The sequence below is a fragment of the Eupeodes corollae genome, chromosome 3 (assembly GCF_945859685.1).
Source record: "Eupeodes corollae chromosome 3, idEupCoro1.1, whole genome shotgun sequence".
Lineage (NCBI taxonomy): Eukaryota > Metazoa > Arthropoda > Insecta > Diptera > Syrphidae > Eupeodes > Eupeodes corollae.
This window is the reverse complement of record NC_079149.1, coordinates 84,069,787-84,090,225: the sequence shown is the minus strand read 5'-3', so window position 1 is coordinate 84,090,225 and position 20,439 is coordinate 84,069,787. Positions and strand designations below refer to the sequence as shown.

The following is a 20,439-nucleotide window of genomic DNA, read 5'->3' as shown; positions in this document are numbered from 1 at the left end:
AAACGCATCGCGCTCTCGTTTATTTTCAGGTCAAACACCACATCAGTGCGATATTTGTGGCAAGAAATATACGAGGAAGGAACACCTAGCCAATCATATGCGATCACATACGAATGATACACCATTTCGATGTGAGATTTGTGGCAAGAGTTTTAGCAGAAAGGAACATTTTACCAACCATATTTTATGGCATACAGGTAATTTCAATTTGTTAATAAATGTTTTCTGTTTTTTTTTTTTTTGAAGTCGATTATCTCGGAAACTAAGCGTCCTAGAGCATTGAAAACAACAAATTCGTAATCTAGGGATCAGTACCTTTCCAACGATATATCATAATGTACATTTTGTGGATTTTTTTTTTTTTCAAAACTCGATTATCTTGGATACTAAGACTTTTATAAATTGTAGTTCTACTTTGTCCAATACTCTTTGTTTCGCGTTCTCTTAAAGGCTTGAAGATATTTCATGAACTTTCCAGAATAATTACAATTCATATCAAATTATTTATCTTGGCACTTGGCAAATTCTACAAGAGTTTTTCTGGTTATGAATAGTGCTTCTTAAATTAGCCGTTCCGTTCCCCATCCATTACTGAAATGGTTGAAAGCTTTAAGTCACAAGCACTCGGTTCTTTAAGAGCTTGTAGTTTTTTAACATATAGTTTGTAGGTTTTACTCATACAATCCTTTGATTTGCGAAAATACTTAGTGTTTGTTTGTTATTTTACAAAGGAGAAACCCCTCATCGCTGTGATTTCTGTGCGAAGACGTTCACCAGGAAGGAGCACCTATTGAACCATGTCCGCCAACATACGGGTGAGTCACCACATCGCTGCACCTATTGCTTGAAGACCTTCACTCGTAAGGAACACCTAGTGAATCACATTCGTCAACACACAGGCGAAACACCCTTCAAGTGCACCTACTGTACCAAGGCTTTTACACGAAAGGATCATATGGTAAATCACATCCGTCAACATACTGGAGAATCGCCACATAAATGCACCTATTGCACGAAAACCTTCACCCGGAAAGAGCATCTTACCAATCATGTGCGTCAACATACGGGAGAGTCGCCACATCGTTGCACCTATTGCAAAAAAACCTTTACACGCAAGGAACATTTAACCAATCACATCCGGTTGCATACAGGCGATTCGCCCCACAAATGCGAATACTGCCAAAAGACGTTCACACGTAAAGAGCATTTGAACAACCATATGCGGCAGCATTCGAGTGACAATCCGCACTGCTGCAATGTGTGCAACAAGCCATTCACACGCAAGGAGCATCTCATCAATCATATGTCGCGTTGTCATACCGGAGACCGACCCTTTGCTTGCGAGACATGTGGAAAGAGTTTCCCTCTCAAAGGCAACTTGCTCTTCCATCAACGTAGCCACACCAAAGGTCAGGAGTGTGAGCGTCCATTTTCGTGCGAGAAATGTCCGAAAAATTTCATTTGCAAAGGTACTTGATACAATTCTAGTTTCTATTAAAGTAGCTCTTCTATAATTTTCAATGTTCAATTTTCTCAGGTCATTTAGTATCGCATATGCGATCCCATTCTGGAGAAAAGCCACATGCTTGCACCATGTGCAGCAAGGCATTTGTGGAGAGAGGGAATCTCAAGCGTCACATGAAGATGAATCATCCGGATGCTGTTATGCCACCACCTCCAACACCTTTACCCGGGCTTCTGACCCAAATCAAACAGGAAATCAAACCGATTATAAGTGAGTTAAAGTATCTTTTTCTTTTTTTAATGTAAAATTGTCAAAAAATTTAGAGCATTATATGTTTTAAGGATAGTTTTAAATTGTGTGTGATTTCCTAAGCTTTTAGTAATTTATTATGAATTTAAGTATGAAAATTGAAAACGGTGAGTAAATGCACTCTCTTTAAATCTTTTAAAGTAGAACTCAGAAGTGGCATTGTTATACAAATTTCGATCAATGATTATTACAAATTTCTTAACTTGTTTTAATTTTTGTTGTATTTTTTTTTTCTGCCTGTACCGACAATGAAATTGAATTTCTTTGCATTTCAGTTCCTCATCAACCCCCTACAATGCATACAATACAACAAATCACTTCAACTGCAGGCAGCACAAGTGCAAATAATCCTGGCAATCCCGCCCTTCTAGCACCTGGTCTGGTTCCAATGGTTACATCCACTATAACTTCACACATAAAGCAGCAAACCCATTTACAACAACAACAGCAGCAACAACATCAGCATCAGCACCAGTTGCAACAACAGCAACAGCTTTTGCAGCTATCCATTCAGCAAGCAGCTCAACATCAACAAGCTGAACACCGTCAACAGCAGCAGCAGCAACAACAGCAGCAACAGCAACAACAACAGCAACAACAGCAGCAACAGCAACAAGTCCAACAACAGCAGCAGCATCAGCAACAAAGCCATCAACACCAGCAACAGCAAGCTCAACAACAATCGCAACAGCAATCACAACAGCATCAACAGCCTCAACCGCCTTCAGTGCCGTTGGCTCTCATTGGAGCCGATCCCTCAGCTATAGCTCGAGCTGCTATGCAACTACAACATTTGCCAACCAATGTCGAACAACATCCAGTGGTGTATTAAGAAGACCGCAGCACAGTGAAGCGCAGCAGAGGAGAGAATGAGACCTAAAGAGCGAAGAATGGATACGGAAAAGTTAAGTTACACATTATCTTAATAATTTTTTTTCAACTTATTTTAATTTAGCCAATAAGTTGATATTCATCCGGTAGTTTTGTTTGTTTAAAAAAAAAAGATTATTGAATTATCAAGGCTGGGCCTTGTTACAGAAAGCTCAAAATTTACTTAAGAAATAACTGAAAACAAACGAACTAAATATGTATTTTTTTGTACTTCAATTTTGTTTTCATTATTTGATTCTAAGAAAAAGGCTTTGCTTAAAAACAAAAACAAAAAAAAAACAAATATATGAAAAGCTTTTGTGCAATAATCTCCACGAGAACGCAGCAACAATAAAAATTAAATCAAATTCCCCAGGAACTTGAATACGAACCATATAAATGATTTCTTTTAAGCTTTCAACACCTCAAAATAATGATATTCTTTATTAAGTTTGTCAGAGGAAAAGGAAGAACAAAAGATCTTCAAAAAACAATCTCATAAGTTCACTTATATATTATCCTTAGAAGGAGTCGGCTGTCTCTCTTCAATATACTTATATCTTAAGCACACACAACACTAAACAAATGAAAATGTAAGCATACAAAATATATTTAATATTCTTCGCATTGATTTATTTACTTATGTATTATTATTTGCATTTCAGCTTAAGTTAAAATATTTCGAAACATGTTTTTTTTTTTTTCAAATTCTCAACAAAAAGAAACATTTTTTAAATATAATTTTATAAAAAAAAAAACAAACAAAACGCACTTCTTATAACAATTGAAAATATATTTTTAAAATATAATTTCATAAATTCTAAACAAGGAAATGCATAAACGAGAAAGAAGAACATTAAGTGAAAACTATAAATATTATATTATAGATAAAAATCACACAAGAAAGCTTTTTAAAGGCGGTTTTTATTAAAACAAACATAAAATACATTATACATGAAACATACTATTCTAATATACTTTATACATATGAGTAACACATATACATACATATTATTACATTAACTTCTAATGTATACTATCTAAGGCATCAGAATGCATAGATTTGTGCAAAGCTATTATTTTTAAACAAATAATATCATTTAAAGCAACAACAACAACAACAAAAAAAAAGAATTGTTTAATAAACATCAAATTTATATATAACATTTTAGTTTTATTTTTATTTTTATTTTCTTCACAACTGGTATTTTTTTGACTGTTTTAATAATATTTTTATGTTTTGTCAGTCCTGTGTGCGTTTATTCCTATAAATTTTTGGGGTATTTTGAAATTTGTATTTAATTTTTGTGGACAGTTTTTTATTTCTTTTATCGGTTTTGGGAGCATTTTAACTTAATAATTGAAAATTTGTATTGATAAACCTTGGATTTGTTTCTTTTGCAAGACTTAGATTTATACAAAGATATATCTTCTTAACTATCACACGGGCCCATTTTGGTTTTGACTTACCCCTTGAACAGAATGAGACGCAGCTGTAGCTAAAAAAATCGCTGTAGTATAAACTGTCAATAAAAACGCTCACTAATGTAGCAAAGGTCGCCCACAATGGTGTAGCGCAAATGCATTGGACGTTCCCAAAAAAAAAGAAAAGTCAAAGAATGAAATGGGTTTCCCCCATCTGTCATCTCAAATGTAGCTTGTAGCGCCGCCAAAAGTTAAAGTTGAGTCAACTTGTACTGCAGCTACAGCTACAGCTTCTCATTGTGTCGATAGTATTTTCGTATCTTTTAACTTTGACAGTGCTACAGGCAACAGCTACAGCTACACCATTCTGTGCAGCAAGTAAGGCTTAAACTCGATGCAGCAGTCTCACCGATTGTTGTAAAATAAAAGCACAAAAGTTGGCCACAGAAGTTGGTCTGAACACTCATCAATGAGGAGAGTGAAAGCTAAAATAAACTAACCTTGCCTTATAATCTTGTTTGAAAGCTCAATGCTTGGTTAAATACATAAGGCCCTACGAATAATTAAATTGAGTGGACTTGAGAACTTAAGAAAAAATGACCAAATATTGTAAGGATCAGAAATAATAAATCATAAATGTTAAGTCCAAATTCTTTCGTTTCAAACCATAAATGGTTTATAGTTAAAAAGAGTCCACTTTAATATATAGGTCATAGCATTTATCGTTTATTAATAAGAATCCAAAGCATATAGGTCAATTTCACAAAAATTTTAACCTCAACATAAAATTTGATTATTAGTTAGGTCCATTAAGTTGTCTCCTCTTGATCCAAATTTATTAAAAAAGAAAAAGAAATAAGGGGCAAATGTTTGTGAAACAAATATTAAATAAACAAAGGTGATGGAGTTATTGAAAACATAAAAAAAGCTCATAGCAGAACGATTATCTTCCATGAAATCAACCTGTAGTTTTTTTGGTGCCTTTACTTACCGTACGAAAGATAACACTAAAGTGCATTGAAGTTGAAAATCTTGTGTTCTGAATTAACCTTGAAATTTGTTAAGTAATACGATTCCTTTAGAAACATTAATTTCTTGTATAAAGCGACAATTATTTGAAAAAGACATACACAGCTTCGGTCTACATTTCACTTTTAATCGAATGAAATGAAAATCCATTCAAAATGATAATTTAAGTTCTGAATTTAACTTTTATCTAAATCGATTTCTGTAGTACCCGTGACATGATGGTTAGTGCGTTGGACTGACATGCGAGAGTTCTTGGATTCGATCCATGTCTGTGACACCTAAAAAGTTTGTATTCACGCGCACTCCCTCTTGCGAGGAATTGACAAAATCTCCAAGAGTAATTCTTGTCATGAAAAAGTGCTTTCTCAAATTAGCTGTTCGGATTCAGCATATTAACTGTAGGTCCCCTCAATCCTGGCAATTACTAGCACACAGGAATGGTTGTGAGTGTAAATTCACTAGGACATGGTTCTCCACGGACTGTTGCGCCACCTAATTTTTTTTTTAATCGATTTCTTTTTGGAAGTTTTTTTTTTTGTAGATTTTTTCATAAAACTAATTTTAATCATAGAAACTAATTTTTGAAATAGACTAGTTTTGTGGAAATTTGCAGCTTCTATTTCATATTTCAAGAAATGGACAAAGTATTTAAAACGATTTTTAAAACAACAAATTACTATCTTCCCTAAAACATTTCAAGTAAAACAATCTTCCTTAAAAACTTTCGTCGACTTTCGTGCCTCGGCTTATAGCAACATCTGTCTTTTTCAACCGATATCTGAAACGGACTTCCCCAAAAAAACGTTTATCTGTAGCTTTCTGTGTTGCACATCAACACAAACATTACAAAGAAAAAATGCAATTATAAAAAAATAAACAAATTATGACAATCAGCAAAATTGTTTATTGACCTATGACGTATGCCTTTGATTTCGAAAAGTATTCGAAGTTATAAAATCAATCGAAGATAGAACCATCAAAACAATTTCACTCGATTTTCAATTTAGAACTCGATTTCATGTCATTCAATTTCGGGAGCCTAAACTCTGTTCAAGGTAGTACCCGTGGCATGATGGTTAGTGCGTTGGACTGTCATGCCAGAGGTCTTGGGTTCGATCCCTACCTATGCCATCTTAAGTCTTTTCACGGGTTCTGCCTCTTGCGATTAATTGACAAATTCTCCAAATGTAACTCTTGTCATCAAAAAGTGCTTTCTCAAATTAGCCGTTCAGATTCGGCATACAAACTGTAGGTCCCCTCCATTCCTGACAATATTACTCGCACACAGGAATGGTAAAGAGCTATAAGTCACTAGGCCCTAGTCCCAACGGACTGTTGCGCCACCCAATTTATTTGTATACCCTGTTCAACACAAATGTTCAGTACAGGGAAGATATGACGTTTTCCTCTAACTCTAATTGCATTAGTTTGCATAGGCGATTCATTTTTAAAGCTCTGAAAAGGTTATATTCTCAACAGTTTCAAAACACAAAAGCTCCTTAATAAAATCCACTGAATAAGCTGTAACTGTAATGAACAAGCGTACGATTGTATTGACAGTATCCCATCAGCAGCGGGCACACATTTTTGTGAAGAATTCAAGCTACAATTCTTTAAGGAATGTCAGTGGCTTACTATTTTTTTTGAGGCATTTTTCCTGACACAGTGTAGTAAGAGTACATCAGACGCGCCCGCTTTCCAAAAAAAACTCGCCCAAAAGGCCTGCACTGACAAACAACTTATTATTTGGGCCGTACAAAAATTTTAGACCATTTAATTATGATCTAATTAAAAATAAAGCGGAAGCACTTATAAGTTATTTGTACTTTTTTGTCACAATGGTTACAGTAAGGATTTAAACAAAATGTACGCTAGACAAATCAGGCATATTTTTAGCTATACGTATCTGTGACAATCAGTGAATTGATTTAGAAGAATCATTGTTGTATCACTTTAATAAAATTGGTTTATACATTCTATTAATTTCTGTATAAGAAGTCAGAGGCAAATTGCAAAAATAAAATTGAGTTTTTTCCTTTTTTTTCGTTTTGTATAAATGGTAATTTGAATTGTTTCTCAGACACATTATATTGAGCTACTTTAAATTTTCTTTAATCACCATTCAGCGAGTTCCATTTAATTTTGAATTTAATATGAATCATATCATATTGTGCTCAGAGTTTAAAGGTGATGTCGAGTGCCTAAAAAGCTGAAGTGTAAAGTTGTTCTCATTAGCTCTTAACAGAACCAGCGGACCTTGTTGAACGAGAGTGAAGAAAGATTACTTTAAAACAATGGAATCTAATCTTCATGCTTTGAATCTTAAAATTGATACGAAAGGTGTTAGGAAATGCCGAGGCTTTGTTTAGTTATAATTCTAAGAACACATCTTATTAACTCTTGATTAAAAAAAGAAACAAAAGTTGAGTGGTTTTACAAATCACAATTACTACATCCTTTGTCATGCATTCGAATCGCCCCCATACTAAATTTTATTTTGTTAAAATCACAAGAAATTTTAAATTCACCAAACAATAACATAATTGTGATAGACATCTGCAAAAAAATACTAATTAATTATCTGATCTACTTTAACTTTAAACTATGGTGTATATTTATTAGTTTGCATGTTTTAATTTGCCTGTTTTTGTATTATTAACACTATCGTTTTACGTTGTAAACAAAAAATAAAATTTTGAAAATTGATATACGATGCAGGGAACAATTAAAAATTGAGCGCGTTCTAAATAAAGTAAAGCACTAAATAAATTCAAAATTATTAAAATAAAAAAAATATAATAATTTAGTTTGTAAGTGAATTATTATTAATGTCTATAGTAAAAAAAAAAACAATTAATGATAGTTCTTGTGTGTATTTGCAATTTTTATCTAAGTTTAAGTCTACATACATCTTATAAATATAATGTTTTTTTTTAAATATTTGCTGCTCTAATTTTATGTAATTTTAATATTCACTAGCTCAAACTTAATTGATTACTTTTTTCTTTATTTTTGTGAATAATTTTTATTCATGATTAGACAACTAAAAAAACAAACAAACAAAACAATACATTTAAATAACAAAATAGTAATTACAAAACCATTAACATCATTTTTTACTTTGTTTTTCATTAATATGCTAGTGTAAAAAATGTTATGAAAACTAAAATGAGCGAAGAAACGAGAATGTCCGAAACCAATCTCAACATTGATTCCTAAAATCTGGAAAGAAAAAAAATGGATTTATTTTTGCATATACGTTATAAAATATTAAAATAAAATGAAACTCGAAAAAGCAAATATTTATACATGATAACAATATATTATACAAATTATGTATAAAAGAAAAAAAAAAAAACATAAAGCGAAAAATGTTTTGCACAGATATTGTGTTATATAAATAGTGAATAATGTATACATAGTATATAAACTTATATACGATATGATAAACAATAAAACTAGAACGAAATGAATGAACAATTATATGGCAGTTATATACATAGTGTTGATGTAATAAATACAAAATAAAACTATTTAAAATATAAGTAGTCTTAGAAGCAATGAAGAAATCATTAAAACAAACCACAAAACATAAAAATTTAACGAAAACAAAAGCAAATGCAATGGTTATAATATTATTACAATATAAAAACAAAAAATGAAAGAAAATGCATTAAACAATACCACTAAAAATATATTATATTATATATAACAAAAATAAACAAATAATTATATAATATCGTAGACTACAGTAAACAAAACAACAACAAAAAAATGAGAATAAAAGAAAACTATATAACTAAATTACGCATTTTTCTATATGTATTCAAAAAATACACGTATTTATGAGTATATATTTTTATGCGTAGAAAATTTGATGGAAAACAAAAACAAAACAAAAAAAAAACTAAGAAACACAAACCTTAAGTATTGTAGAAATTGATTAAAAGTAAGATTTTAGAAAATTGTAATAAATCGTTGTTTTAATACGAGTTCGTTAGGCTTTGATTTGATACCTTTTAATATTTCAATCAAAGCAATTTACCTTTAATTTTCAAATTAATAAGACATAATTGGAGGAAATAACAGTGATGGAAAAAAATAATATAAACATGCTTCGTCTTCATTCACATAAAAAGGTATTTGTGAAGAGATGGAACTTAAAAACGAAACAGATATGTAGATTGTGCTTAATGCAACTATTTTTAGATTTTGATTGAGAGATAATGATTAAAAGTAGAACTTTGATTATGTTATTTCATACTGTTTTTTTTTTTTATATTACCCGTGTTTTGTTGGGAAATCTATCCATAGTAAAGTAGGATTTTACACGAATAACAAAAACAATATCCATAGTGAGAATAACACCGATAAAAGTTAGAGTAGAATCTCACTATGGATAGGTTTTTAACATTTCTACGAGCCTCGAATGGATCTTATGCGATTTCGTTCTCAAATGTTGGTACGATTGATATTGCATTTGTATCTCGATGGCTGTGTTCGTTGCGAAGTTCTGCATTTGGAATCATGTGTGTTTTCCATTTTCCAAAAACGAATTTATTACTGTCGATATTATTTAGTTTTGTTAGTGAAAATGGACTAACTGGGCTTATTTTGCACGAAAAAACAATAGAAAAGATATTTATGTTTCCAAAAAAGGTTTATCTCAGTTTTTAGTTAGTTTTAGTTTTAAAAACTTTATTTAAACAAAAAAAGCTTTGATTTACAATTTACAATTTTAACCTTAAGTTTAATATGGCTTGGCCGTCTACCAGATTGACATTTTTTTAAAGTTTTATATGTCATATAAATATTGAACATTGTAGCACAGATAATAAATTTATACAGATGTCTCATCCCAGCACCAAAAAATGAAACATTTTTTTCTCTTAACAGACAAGCCTTAACAGACAAGAGCTTTTAAAAATAAAGCTCTTTTTGCCTTGCAAATTTTTTTTCGTTTTAGAAACTTTTCTCTTCTCATTTGTCATTTTGTTTGCCAACGAATACAAAAACAAAGTTGGGTCCGTTGCAAACAATAGTGTATATCTTTTTTTATGCGCGTTTTGGTGCGTAAAAGAATAAAGGGGTGATAATGTTGGATCTTTTTTTGTTTATTTTTTTGTGAATGTCGATTGTTAGGTGTCCGGTAAGGAGAATAGAAGAAGTTGCTTGTGTATTGCTATATGAAAATATTGTGTGTGCAAGAAGGGGCAAGTGAATGTGCAGATGATTTGGTTTCTGTGTTTTACGTTAGTACGATCGTACGTTCGCGACGTTTTTCTCGTCGTCCATAGCTCAAAATCAGAAGAGATATATAGACTTCAAATTAATTTTGTTATACAGATAAAAATATATTTTTTGAAAAAAATCCAATTAAAGGTTTTTTTATAAATCAAAAAAAAAAAACTAAACAAAAATTTGTCACCTCGAAAATTTTACGAATATAAAATTATTTTATCTTCAAACCAATTTTGTGCAACGAAAAATAAAGTTTTTAACATCTGGTAAAATTTTGAGAAAAATCTAATTGACATTTTTTTTATAAACGGTGATTTTTTAAGAGCTTGAGAACTTAAAAAAAAAAAACGCATAAAATTTGCAAAATCTCATCGATTCTTTATTTGAAACGTTAGATTGGTCCATGACATTTACTTTTTAAAGATAATTTCATTTAAATGTTGGCCGCGGCTGCGTCTTAGGTGGTCCATTCGGAAAGTCCAATTTTGGGTAACTTTTTCGAGAATTTCGGCCGGAATAGCCCGAATTTCTTCGGAAATGTTGTCTTCCAAAGCTGGAATAGTTGCTGGCTTATTTGTGTAGACTTTAGACTTGACGTTGCCCCACAAAAAATAGTCTAAAGGCGTCAAATCGCATGATCTTGGTGGCCAACTTACCGGTCCATTCCTTGAGATGAATTTTTCTCCGAAGTTTGCCCTCAAAATGGCCATAGAATCGCGAGCTGGGTGGCATGTAGCGCCATCTTGTTGAAACCACATGTCAACCAAGTTCAGTTCTTCCATTTTTGGCAACAAAAAGTTTGTACGATAGCGATCGCCATTCACCGTAACATTGCGTCCAACAGCATCTTTGAAAAAATACGGTCCAATGATTCCATCAGCGTACAAACCACACCAAACAGTGAATTTTTCGGGATGCATGGGCAGTTCTTGAACGGCTTCTGGTTGCTCTTCACTCCAAATGCGGCAATTTTGCTTATTTACGTAGCCATTCAACCAGAAATGAGCCTCATCGCTGAACAAAATTTGTCGATAAAAAAGCGGATTTTCTGCCAACTTTTCTAGGGCCCATTCACTGAAAATTCGCCGTTGTGGCAGATCGTTCGGCTTCAGTTCTTGCACGAGCTGTATTTTATACGGTTTTACACCAAGATCTTTGCGTAAAATCTTCCATGTGGTCGAATAACACAAACCCAATTGCTGCGAACGGCGACGAATCGACATTTCACGGTCTTCAGCAACACTCTCAGAAACAGACGCAATATTCTCTTCTGTACGCACTGTACGCATTCGTGTGGTTGGTTTAATGTCCAATAAAGTAAACTGAGTGCGAAACTTGGTCACAATCGCATTAATTGTTTGCTCACTTGGTCGATTATGTAGACCATAAATCGGACGTAAAGCGCGAAATACATTTCGAACCGAACACTGATTTCGGTAATAAAATTCAATGATTTGCAAGCGTTGCTCGTTAGTAAGTCTATTCATGATGAAATGTCAAAGCATACTGAGCATCTTTCTCTTTGACACCATGTCTGAAATCCCGCGTGATCTGTCAAATACTAATGCATGAAAATCCTAACCTCAAAAAAATCACCCTATAAATAATAGTTATCTAAAAAAACATTACCCAAAATTGTTAAAAATTGAATATCGATTCAAATATCTTTTCAAGAGATATTTAGGGTTAACCAAAATGTTCGCCTTTTGTTTTAACTGCTATTGTAAAAAAAACCACCCACGCAATTTTCTTGAGATTCATTTCAGTATCTTTCTACATTATTATCAGTATAACAAAATTTGCAGTCGATATCTCTTCTGGTTCTTGAGCTATGGACAGCAAAAAAAAAAGTCGCGAACGTACGAACGTAGGTACACACGCACAGACATTTTCCCAAAATGCTTTTATTTCCACTTTATGGACCTTAAAACGTCGAGAAATGTCAACATTTTCAATTCGACAAATCGGACCCATTACAATAATCAAAAAGGAACACGTTTTTTTTATACAGTTATGTCAAGGAAACATACAAATCAGACAATACAAATTACAGGAAGACCCTTATTTGAACAGAAAACAGTACATATTTTATTTTTTGCTGCACAAAATCTACTTGTCCATTTTTGAGGAAGTTATCTTTTTGAATAAAAAAAATAAGATCAGTTCTTTTTAAACTAGAAAAAAAATATTATTTTAATTGTTGACACATTATGTACAATGAGGTACATACATGTACATTGGACATATGTAGGTACCTCATCATCCAATTGACACCAGTCAACAACACTTCATTACGTTTAAAAACATATAAAACAGAAAAATTTATTTGTGGAGATTTTACAAAATTGAAGAAAAATATGAATTTATAAAAAAAATCCACAAGAATGCACGCAACTAGCATTTACATATCCGATTATAAGAACTCGAGCTATAAAGACAACCTTGTCTTAGCTTTGTTTCTATTTCCAAAGCCAACTGTAAATATTTTTTTTTCTCGTCGTCGACAAGCGATCAACTCTCCTGCACCTATTTTCAACGCATCACCTCCAGCCACACCACACCACAAAAAATCAAAATAAAACAGTTTTGTTTTCATTTGTGAAGAATGAACTTGGTGTATTATGTGTTACTGTGCATTAGGATTATGAGAGGAAAAGAACATACAAATATGATTTCAGATTTTTCTTTGCCTTAGTTTTCATTCATAGGAAAGAAGACGAGCAACATAGCTTTCGTGTATTCATTTAGTGAATGTGTTGAACATTTTGAAAAAGCTCTTTTTTTGGTTGATTTCAGTTTCATATATCATTTCTCGCCATAAGGGTAAGACATCTGTATATTTATTATCTGTGATTGTAGTTTTTTTTTTTTTATTTTAGAAGTCTCCTTCGATAATACGCTTTCTATAGCACAGTGCGCTTGACGTGTATTTATATAAAATCTCCCAGCTTACTTTTCCATTCAAAACTCTCATGGTGTTGTTCCAATCCATCGAGGCCACCCCAAAATATCTCACTTGAAACTCTTTTAAGATGGCACACCTGGCAATAAAGTGAAATGTATCTTCCCTTTCCTTCAGATTACATAGGCCACATAAAATCGGCAGATTAGGCCGATGAGGAATGAAATTTAAGTTTAATAATTCTCCTCGTACTTTGAATATAATGCTTATCATATGCAGGGGGTAATGGTTAAGGAAGTATTTGTTTTCTCGTAGGTCTGTACTGAGTTGACTGTAGATCATTCTATATTGTGAGGTTTGTGCTTCTTGTAGATATTTTGCATATGTGGTGTTGCTGACTTTTTCTAATATCGCTGTAAATACTTTTCGCAAGTCCGTTACACTAATATCAGGTAAACAGCGGATGTTTTCTCCTAGACTATTCGCCAACTCCTCCCACTCTCAGTTTAGAATAGATAAATATCAATTCGATTCAGGTATATACAGAATTTATGCGAGCTTCAAGCTCGCTTCAACACCACATGTTAATGTAGTAGTCTACGAACAAACCCCCTTTTTGAAGTTTTTTATTATTATTTTGACAGATTTTCTTTCAGCTGTGCCAATTTTTAAATACAAGAATTTCTCATTTTACTATATATGAAATGCGAACCAAACGTATATAATACGTGCGTTTTGTTCGCATTTCATATATAGTAAAGTGATAAATTCCCAACAAAACGATCCGCAGTGGCCAGATTTTTGTATTTAAAAATTGGTACAACTGAAAGAAGATCTGTCAATTCTTTATATACCTGAATCGAGTTGAGATTTATCTATTCTAAACTGAGATAAACCTTTTTTGGAAACAGCAAAACATAAATATCTTTTCTATTGTTTTTTCTTGCAAAATAAACGCAGTTACTCCATTTTCACTAACAAAACTAAATAATATCAACAGTAATAGATTCGTTTTTTCCGCAATGGAAAGCACACATGATTCCAAATGCAGAACTACTTAACGAACACAGCCATCGAGATACAAATGCAATATCAATCGTACCAACATTTGAGAACGAAATCACATAAGATCCATTCGAGGCTCGTAGAAATGTCAAAAACCTATCCATAGTGAGATTCTACTCTAACTTTTATCGGTGTTATTCTCACTATGGATATTGTTTTTGTTATTCGTGTAAAATCCTACTTTACTATGGATAGATATTTCAACAAAACACGGGTAATAGCGCACTCAAGGGGATATGAATACCTTTATCATGATTAATCACATTGGTTTTGAATGTCTGCACACTGTAATGAGTGGAAAACATTGAGTCTGGTAAAGCATTCCACATTTGTGTGGTGCGACTAAAGAAAGAATCTCTTGTTTGAGGGGAGGTATACAACTGGTAATTTCATTAGAGCATTGTTTATGAAAGTAACGATAAAATAAAACAACACATATCATTTTAAGAGCTCTTGAATTCTGTATAGGAGGCTCAATGGGAATTGTACTCGAGTTTCAGACGAATATAGGCTTTATAGATTATAGCCAGATCAGACGGAGTAAACTTTCAGCATTTTTGGCGATGTCAAATAAGTGATCACTCCACAACAAGTGGTTTGTAATGCACATACCCAGGACTGAAAGCTGTCATGTATAGTGGCATTGGGGGAAGGTTACGATTTTGTGACATTAGACATCGTTGAGTTTTCGAAGCAATAAATTCTACACGGTTTTTGATTCCCCATTGCACAATGCTGTCAAGATCAGAATTTAATGAGCTTGTCATACGCTGCCGTTGGTAGTCCACATCCGAAGAAGAAGGATGAAAATCTAAAAACGAATATGCGAAGCTGAGGGTACTGTCATCAGCGAAACGATTAAGTGGGTCAGGAGTTTCAGATAAAAGATAGATAGTGTCGGAGACAAAACGGAGTCCTGGGGCACACCAGCGTTTATTTTGTGGATATCAGGTCCGAAAGGTAATTTCTAACCCAACGAAGAAGGGATTATTCAATAAAATAGAAACAAATATTTTGTAGCGCGAAGTAACTAAACAGTAATAGTATATCAAATCCTTTTAGTATTTTGAATGGTACCTTTTTTGGAGGGTGAATGTAACTAAAAAATAATAGTATATCAAATTCTTTTAGTATTTTGAATGGCACCATCATTTACCTTTTATTTTCGACCACAAATCGTCTTTTTTGGCCTTGCTCAATTGGCTTTGGGTAGGGGGATTTTTATGGCCATTCCATAGCATTTATTTTTTTTCGTTGGGAGTATTTTGTAGGCAATTTGGAACTCCTATTTAATTGGTATATCCTCTTCATTAAAAGGAAGCATGACTGAATATAAGACGTGGACATAAAACACAGCGTCTATCGTATCTTTGATTCAATATATCGGACCTACACCAGACGCTGAAAAGCACACCCAAAATCTTTATATTCCCATCATTGTGTTTCACTGCCTTCTTTGTGTATTTTATGTTCTTTGTTTTTTGGCCTTCTCACATACATTTTTCCATCACAACCAAACAAATTGATCTTCATTTCATCCGACCACAAAATGTTCGTCCAATAAAACCAATGCAGGTGTTTATTTGTAAAAACAAGTCTTTCAACGGCACTTTTCTTGGACTTCTGGCAGAGAGACTTGTTTCTATTAGTCGGTTCCATTTCAGAAAAGGTTTCTTCTTGCATACCTGTTTCTCCTGTTAAAGCTTCAAATAGTTTATGGTTATTTCAATTTCATCTATCTTTTTTTCCAGCTTCCAGCAACAATAAGTTGGAAAAAACTGTTGGCACCATCAAACTTTCTCAATGTTCTTAAAGATATACATTGTATCAAAGTAAAACTCCTAAATGCGCCAGGAAACTTCTTATGCTATAACCAAGATTAAAACAATTAATTTTCATTGCTAAGAACTTCTATGTTATCCGGAAATAAGTCAATTTAAATAAGAAAACAAAATGCAGCATAGTTTAAAATCAACATTTATTGCAGAAATTTAAAATGCACATAAAAGCTGTACCCGTACACAAAAAAAAAAACAATAAAATAATATGCTGGAGCACTATTTTTCTTTAACTTTTATGAATTATCCACCTGTAACGATTTTATTGGGCTTAAGGTCGGTACTGGTATGCTGGTACCTTTGTAGCTCGTCGGTTGGTTCTTTGACCTCCTAATCGTTACAAAAAAAATCGTACCAGTCTAGGGTACCTATAGGTATTAAAAGGTACGCGAGTGATTTGTCATTACCCTCTTTTCCATTGTCGTCTTACTCGCCCAGACGACCATTAATACTGGTGTTTTTTATTAACTTCTCATCTTTTAAGTTACGCCACACTCATCTCTTAATAGAAAAATTGTACCACTTCATTTTAGATTTAAAAATATACATCATTTAGCTTTATTAAATTTCATTTTCTTTTGCTATTATGGCTTATTTCATGAAGTGAAAAGAAAATTGAAAATAAAAGTTAAACAAATGTGAAACAAAATTTATAGATTAATCCCTGTATTAAATTATTCGGGATGAATTTCAGTATGAGATTTATGTATAATTTACTAATCTGGCGTAAGTTTAATATTTTAGAGTGTAATCAAATTGTTCAAAGACTCACCGAAAACGAAGTAGAAGTGGCCACTGCTGCTTGTCGATCGGCGTTAAAGTCGTTGTCGCAATAAAATCTATTTTTCCTTTTTTTTATCTCCCACAAGATTACTTACAAACACTGTTTTTTCTTTTTCTTTAATCTTATACCACTATAATTTTGCTTTTCTTTTTTCTTTTAATATTACGGTACTATAATTTTTCTAACGTTTTTCTTACACTTTTATATCAATTTGCATAGTAAAAAAACTAATCGATGAAGATGAAAAAAAAAATTAACCAATTCAGCTATATTCTTTACCAAGGACTAATTGATTGTTAATTTATAAAATTTCTAGCAGGCTACTTAATAACCTGGTTATCGTGTTTAGATAATTAGATAGCAGCTAATCTTCTGCGCGCCTGTTATTGATCGGTCACTTCAAGTCCCTAAGGACTTGTAGATTGAATTTTAGGCTTTCCATGTTGCCTGAGGGAAAATGCCTGTTTTTTTTTTAAATATTTATTTTAACAAAAAAGAAAAACTACAAATTTTCACTTCCGGTTTCTTACCTCATTTTCTATTTTATAACTATTCTTTGCAGTATATATATGACGGACGTATACCGTCTTTTCCTTTTTTTATTTTAAATTCAATTTGGATTTAATTTCTATATATGTATGTATGTATATAGATTCAAAATGTTATCTTTGAAAACTGAATAGACTGGTCGTTCCTATGGTCCAAAGGAAAAAGACTTAACCAGGCTTATGAGCAATAGAAGTACCTCTTGACCCATACCTACAAAGGTCTTTGTTCCCAGGTTCATACAAAAAACCATATTTTCAGTTAAAACGTTCTTCCTGCATGATGTGCGTTTTTCTTAACTCTTCACTTTTCTACTGAGAGAGAAGGTTTTTCAGATTCCCAATGACCTCCGCTCTGAGATTGTTAACTTGGCAACATTCTCACAATTCTCTTGAGCTCGCTAAGGTTCTTTAACTCTTCTACCCTTTTATCTTGCTCATCCATATTCCGAAAGTCCTCAGCTGTCAACTTGACAACTCAATTATTTGGTAAATGTCAAGAAAGAAAGCAATTCATCTTTGAATATTGTGTTTATTTTTCGAATTCTTTTACTTAATTCATTATGTAAATGAAATCGGTTGCACACCGCTTCTCATCAGTAAACATTTTCCTACCGCAACTTTTTTTTAAAAATTTTGAATAGCTCCTTTTCTATACCGCTTAGGGATGCATTGGACCGTTAAGTGACTTCTGTTTAATAAATTACCAATTTAAAATTATTTCGCAAATCAATAGAGTTTAACTTTGGGGTCTGGAATTTAAAGCTTTGCTTCACAAATATTCAGTTGATTCTTCAGGTGATCGACTGGTAAAATCCCCCCGTGTCCGGCAGGCTTAGAATATACAGTGACGGACAAAACAATAAGACCAGTAGGAATGTTTTTTTAAAATTAAAATTATAAAAAATAATTAAAAAAGGAGCTAGACTTGCCTATCTGTGAAAGAACAGTTAGAAGACGGCTTGAGGAGCAGCATCTCTTTGGAAGAAGTCCTAGGGAAGTACCACTTCTTACCAAAAGACACCGACAAAATAGAATTAAATTCGCCAAATACCATTTAAATTGAGTAGGCCCAGTTAATGGACAAAAATGGCGAAACGTTCTATGGTCCGACGAAACAAAAGTAAATTAAGTTGTAAGGGTGGGTCCAATTTATCGGATCGAGAACAAAATGGAAAAGCATCAGTATACAAAAATATTAGAGGAGGTAATGCTTCCGTATGCCGAGTATGAAATGCCATTGAAGTGGAAATTCATGCAAGCCCGACACGACCCGAATCATACATCTCAAGTCAAAGTCAAAAGCTAGATTGAAGAGAAAATGATCGATGTAGTGCCCTGGCCATTGGAAAACTTATTTGTCATTGTAAAAAATCAAGAAACAAGGAAGATTTATGGAACAACTTTTAAAAAGCTTGGTATGCAATACCACAAAGTACCTGCAGCAAACTTGTGGAGTCAATGCCAAAAGAGTCCAAGATGTGGTACAAAACAAAGGTTATAGTACAAGATACTAACTGCCAAGTGTGAAAAGTGTATAAATTCAAACAAAATAATTAATAACCTTAATTGTCCTATTGTTTTATTCAATCAAACACAACCTTTTTTCTTTATTTTATGTTTTAGTAAGTAAGTACACGTTTTGGAAAAAATCTTTACTCTTATACAAAATATCAAATAAAAAAAATGTAGACAAAAAACAAAACATTAAAGTTTTTACCGTGTTAATAAGATCTATAAAAATGGTCCTATTGTTTTGTCCATCACTGTATGTATAGCATTTGTTTTAAAATTGCCATTGAACTTAAGTCAGTTTTGCCCGAACGGCATACCACCTGCCCTTTCCCTTCTTCATTTCCCTTATTATAAGCATCACCCGAAAAAAAAAAATATGTTCGAAAGACTCCCCCATCCTGAGCATTAAATTCGAGCGAAAGTAACAGCTTAATTTTTGTACGCGAAAGGTACTAAACTTACTTACTTACTTAAGGTAGCGCTACAGTCCGGGGCGGACCTGGGCCTCAACCAACATGCGTCTCCAGCCAGCTCGGTCCCTAGCTAGCTGTCTCCAGTTTCGCACGAAATGTTGAGGTCTTCACCCACCTGAGTCGCGGTCTTCCTCTACTGTGCCGTTCCTGGGGATTGGATTCGAATATTCGGGCTGGAGCGCTGATGTTCATTCGCTCTACATGACCCAGTCATCTTAGTCGTTGGACTTTAATTCTGCTAACTAGTTCAGTGTCGCTGTACAGCCCGTACAGTTCGTCGTTATATCTTTTCCTCCATTCTCCATCTATGCGTACGGGACCAAAAATCACCCGAAGAAAAACAACCTTATAATTTAAGCTTTCGTCGAATTTATTTTTTTTGGGGCTATATGGAATTGTGTTTTCCATGAACTTTTTTCCATATTCGAAAAATTGGTATCGTGAACATCTTTCGAAATTAGGGAAAAATTTCGAGGGAAAAAAATACCTATCGTGAACAATTTTTGTATGAAATATGTTTTGCTTTTTCGATGCAAATAGAAGTTAATTAATTTTTTGGAAAAAAACTGAGATAACGCCAATGGATTCACTACAAATAGACTGAAGATATCCAAAAATTTTGGAAAAATGTTCAAAGGTGATCTCAACTGCATCGGGCCTCCAGTAAAATCATTTGCCGAGTGGAAAAAACTAAGTGGTTAGTTAATTTAATGGTGTTTTTATTTAAAAATAAAATAATTTAAGGTTTGGCTTGATAAAAAAGATATGTGAGGAAAAAAAATGTCAGAAAATTTAAAAAAAACAAAAAAGCTACTGGCGGAGGCCTTTGGAAGGATTACAATTTCAGCTCATTGGAAGAAACCATCATTAGGATTTGTGCAATGGGCGAATCAGTGCAAGGCCTTTCAAATGCTTCTACTTTTGGTTTGCCTTCCAGTAGCAGGAAAATTAAATTAAATATGGACGAAAACATTGAAA

General features: G+C 33.1%; 1 protein-coding gene across 5 annotated transcripts in view; it reads left to right on the top strand.

The window, feature by feature from the left end:
- LOC129952231 (zinc finger protein 184-like) overlaps nt 1–9,090 on the top strand; it is a 38,386-nt gene extending 29,296 nt beyond the window's left edge. For 3 of the 5 annotated variants that reach the window (XM_056064721.1, XM_056064722.1, XM_056064719.1), the window contains 4 exons: nt 30–197; nt 732–1,469; nt 1,538–1,735; nt 2,050–9,090. In XM_056064721.1, the coding sequence (XP_055920696.1) occupies nt 30–197; nt 732–1,469; nt 1,538–1,735; nt 2,050–2,606 (1,661 nt within the window). In that variant the 3' untranslated portion in view covers nt 2,607–9,090. The remainder of the gene's footprint in view (nt 1–29; nt 198–731; nt 1,470–1,537; nt 1,736–2,049) is intronic. The other 2 variants (XR_008782284.1, XM_056064720.1) reach the window with 2 other exon arrangements.
- The last annotated feature ends 11,349 nt before the right edge of the window (nt 9,091–20,439 follow it).